The sequence below is a fragment of the Etheostoma cragini genome, unplaced genomic scaffold, assembly GCF_013103735.1.
Source record: "Etheostoma cragini isolate CJK2018 unplaced genomic scaffold, CSU_Ecrag_1.0 ScbMSFa_4338, whole genome shotgun sequence".
Lineage (NCBI taxonomy): Eukaryota > Metazoa > Chordata > Actinopteri > Perciformes > Percidae > Etheostoma > Etheostoma cragini.
Window position 1 is genome coordinate 1 of NW_023268700.1, and position 4,792 is coordinate 4,792.

Sequence of the window (4,792 nt, forward strand, 5' to 3'; positions counted from 1 at the left end):
AAGTAGTGATTATTTACATGGAGTCTGGTGGGTTTGGTGATGGTGATTTCTGTTTCATGTTAAACTAAAAGGATCTTATTCTTTAACTAAAAGGGATCTATCTCTGTAGGGATCCATCCCATAATGCAGACCTAATTTAGCCTACATATGATTTTAGACATTTTGGTAAGTATCTGATACCCGGAGGACTAAATGCTTGTCCAACCTTTACCTGACTTCCTGTTTCCTGTTTGTGTCTTCAGGCCGGTGGGTGGAGGACCACGAGGTCGTCCACAACATGATGTTTGACCAAAAGACAAACCTGAAACTTCCTCACAAACAGACTCTGAAACAATCAAAATGGTGGGACAACGGCGTCCTGCCGTTATGGATCACAGCCCAGAACCAGGTGAGTCTCAGAGCCAGGTGAGTCTCAGAATCAGGTTAGTCTCAGAAATAGGTGAGTCTCAGAACCAGGTGAAGTCTCAGAGCCAGGTGAGTCTCAGAACCAGGTGAGTCTCAGAACCAGGTGAAGTCACAGAGCCAGGTGAGTCTCAGAAGCAGGTGAAGTCTCAGAACCAGGTGAAGTCTCAGAGCCAGGTGAGTCCCAGAGCCAGGTGAGTCCCAGAGCCAGGTGAGTCTTATAGCCAGGTGAGTCTTATAGCCAGGTGAGTCTTAGAACCAGGTGAAGTCTCAGAACAGGTGAGGGAAGACATTTCTTTCAATGTCTCTTAATATTCCCTCTGTCTCTTATCGTGGTCTCCGTTCCTGTCCGTCTCTCAGGGTCTGAAGACCGCGTCCTTCTACTTCCCGGGCGGCGCGGCTAACTACAGCGGCCAGGCGGTGGACCGCGTCCGCGTGACGGAGGCCGGTCACCCGGACGACAACGAGACCGAGTGGCGGCAGAACATCGACGCCGTGATGAGCTGGTTCGCCGACGAGGACTTCGACCTGGTGACGCTGTACTACGGCGAGCCGGACAACGTGGGCCACGCCCGCGGCCCCGAGACCGAGGACAGGAAGCGGATCATCGAGCAGATCGACCGCACCGTCGGGTACCTGCGGGACGCCATCGGCCGCCACCGTCTCAACGACAGCCTGAACGTCATCATCACCTCCGACCACGGCATGACCACCGTCAAGAAGCGCCCGCAGGTCTGCTGCTACGCGTCACGGGTCCAGATGTGCAGTATCAGTGTCTTTATAACATGTGTTATAACAAAGTGTTGTTATAACACATGTGTTATACGTGTAGTAACATGTGTTGTTGTAACAAAATGGGTTGCAACATATGCTATAACCTGTGTTATAACATGCGTTGTAACAAGGTGTCTTTATAACATTGTAACATATGTTGTAACATGTGTTGTTGTAACATAATGTGTTGCAACATATGCTATAACCTGTGTTATAACATGCGTTGTAACAAGGTGTCTTTATAACATTGTAACATGTGTTGTAACATGTGTTGTTGTAACATAATGTGTTGTAACATATGCTATAACCTGTGTTATAACATGTGTTGTAACATGTGTTGTAACATGATGTGTTATTACATGTGTTGTAACATGTGTTACAACATATGCAGTTATAACATGTGCAGCTATAACATGTTGTATAACGTGTTGTGGCATGTGTTGTAACATGTGCTATAACCTGTGTAATAACCTGTGTTGTACCATGTGTTACACCATATGCAGTTATAACATATGCAGTTATAACATATGCAGCTATAACATGTATTGTAACGTGTTGTGGCATGTGTTATAACATGTGTTGTAACATGTGTTGTTACAACACATGTAATAACACATCATGTTACATGTGTTACAACATATGCAGTTACAACATATGCAGTTATAACATGTGCAGTTATAACATGTGCAGCTATAACATGTATTGTAACGTGTTGTGGCATGTGTTATAACATGTGTTGTAACATGTGTTGTAACATGATGTGTTATTACATGTGTGTTACAACATATGCAGTTACAACATATGCAGTTATAACATGTGCAGTTATAACATGTGCAGTTATAACATGTATTGTAACGTGTTGTAGCATGTGTTGTAACATGTGTTGTAACATGTGTTGTAACATGTGTTGTAACATGTGTTGTAACATGTGTTGTAACAAGGTGGACGAGATCATCCTCAACAAGTACCTGAACCTCCTGAAGCTCGCCAGCTTCGAGATCCTGGACTACGGCGGCTTCGGGATCCTGACGCCGCGGCCGGGCCGGGAACAGGAAGTGGTCACGGCGCTGTCCGCCGCCCCCAACCTGACGGTGTACCGGAAGCACGAGATCCCCGAGAGCTTCCGGCTGGCCCGCAGCGAGCGGCTGCCCCCCATCGTGGTCGTCGCCGATCTGGGCTTCAACCTCAACTCCGTGAGTCTCCCCAGGAACGTTTCCGGGGTTTTAAACACAATCTGGACCCAAATGTTTTGGGGAATTTCACGTCTTTCTGATTCAGGCGTGAGAGTAACTTCCTGTCTGTGTGTAACTTCCTTCCTGTGTGTAACTTCCTGTCTGTGTGTGTTTTTGTTTGTCCACTACTACGACTCTCTTTCTTTTTTAGACATTTTGAAGTTTTTTCAACACATTTCAATTTTTTTTTCAACAATTTTGTGACATATTTAACCTATTTTTTTCGACAATTTTTATTTTTTGTTGACATTGACTTTTTTTTTTTACACTTAATTAATTCTTTTTTATTTTTTTATTATTCAGGATTATTTCGAATTGTTTTAAAAATATTTTTGAATTTTTACCTACAATTTAAAAAAACTACTTTAACAAAAATAACAATTTTTTCAACACATTTCTTAAACATTTTTTTCCCAACAATTGACACTTTTGAGTTTTGTTCGACACTGAGAGCTTTTTTTCCCAAATACCGTTACATACATATTACAATACATATTTTTGAGTGTTTGACAGTTTTGTGATTTTTTTCAACATATTTTAGTTTTTTTCCGACACCAACTCCTTTTTTTCGACCGTTTATTTAACTCTTTGTCTCGTTATCAACGCTTTCTTCCTGTCTGGGGGCCTTCTAAAAAAATTTAAAAAAATATTTTACACTTAAAAAAAGAACAAAAAAACAAACACGTTGACAATTTATTTCAACATTTCTTTTACATTTCTATGAGTTTTTTCCGACAATTTCAACATATTTTTTTACATTTTTTTCCAATAATTGAAACTTTTTCAGATTTTTTCAACTTATTAATAAGTTTGACAGTTTTGAGATATTTTCTAACATATTTCAGGTTTTTCCCTTTTTCCGACAGTTTATTCAACGCTTTATTTTTACCCATCAACGCTTTTGAGGATTTTTTTGACATATTTACTTTACATTTTTTTTAATTTTTTCTCTGACAATTGACACTTTTTAGTTTTTTTTGACATATTTTTGGATATCGACACAGAGGGTCTTTTCAAAATACTTCGACATATTTTTGAGTGTTTTGGCAGATTTGTGACGTTTTTCCCCAACACATTTTAGGGTTTCGCCGACACCCATCAGCGCTTTTTGAGAATTTTTTCGACATATTTCCGAAGTTTTTTCTGGACATTTTTTCGACATCTTTTTTTGCGTTCGACACATTTTTGAGGATTTTTGACAGTTTTGGGACTTTTTCAACATATTTTAGGTTTTTGCCGACTCTTTTTTTCCCGACTCTTTTTTCAACGCTTCGTCTCGTCATCGACGCGTTATGATTTTTCTTTTTTGTGTGTGTGTGTCTATGTGTGTTTGTGTCTCTGTGTGTGTGTGTGTGTGTCTATGTGTGTTTGTGTGTGTGTCTGTGTGTGTGTTTGTGTTTATGTGTGTGTGTGTGTGTCTGTGTCTGTGTCTGTGTGTGTGTGTGTGTGTGTCTGTGTGTCTGTGTGTGTCTGTGTGTGTGTCTGTGTGTGTGACTTTTTGCGACATATTATTTTTTTTGTACACTTTTTCGTCTTTTTTCGCTTTGAGGATTTTTTTGACATATATTTTTCAAATTTAAATTTTTTTTTTCAGACAATTCCGATTTTTGTTCGACATATTTTTGAGGCATTTTTCAAAATATTGTGACATATTTATGAGTGGACGACAGTTTTTTGACTATTTGACATATTTTAGGTCTTTGGCGACACCCGACACCTTTTTTATCAACGCTTTTTGAGAAGTTTTTCAACATATTTCGTTTACATATTTTTCCCAACAGTTGAAACTTTTTCGATCGTTTCTTTTTGACGTTTTTTCCGACGTATGTCTTTGACATATTTTTAGCGTTCTTTGACATATTTTTGAGGGTGTTCGACAGTTTAGTGACGTTTTCTTCAACATATTTGATGTTTTTTCTGACCGTTTATTCAACGCTTCGTCTCGTCATCGACGCCCTCTGACTGCGTTCGTTCCCCCGTTGTTTTCCCGCCAGAGATTCATCGTCTACGTGAACAAAGGCGACCACGGATACCACAACGGCGAGATGGACATGAAGACCATCTTCAGGGCCTTCGGACCCGACTTCAAGAAGAACTTCGTGTCCGAGCCGTTCGACAGCGTCCACATCTACCCGCTGATGTGTGAACTCCTGAGGATCCGACCGGCGCCGCACAACGGGTCCCTGGCGGAGACGCGGGACCTGCTGCACGCCGGTGAGTCTCGGGGGTTAGGGGGCGGGGCGTAAGGTCAGGGTCCGAGGTTGAAGGTCAGAGGTTAAAGGTTAGGGGCGGGGATAAAAGGTCAGGGTCCGAGGGTAAGGGTCACGGGAGGGGCGTAAAGGTTAGGAACCGATGTTAAAGACCAGGGGCGGGGCTTACATTTC

The 4,792-nt window shown here is 41.6% G+C and overlaps 1 protein-coding gene across 1 annotated transcript; it reads left to right on the forward strand.

Moving 5' to 3' along the window:
• Positions 1-186: 186 nt before the first annotated feature.
• Positions 187-4,654, forward strand: zgc:153896 (uncharacterized protein LOC569930 homolog; the record flags this gene model as incomplete). The annotated part of the gene is made up of 4 exons (XM_034866203.1): positions 187-388; positions 763-1,134; positions 2,118-2,369; positions 4,403-4,654. Coding segments are annotated over 4 exons (1,078 nt in total), but the record flags the coding sequence as incomplete, so codon positions are not given.
• Between the last annotated feature and the right edge of the window lie 138 nt (positions 4,655-4,792).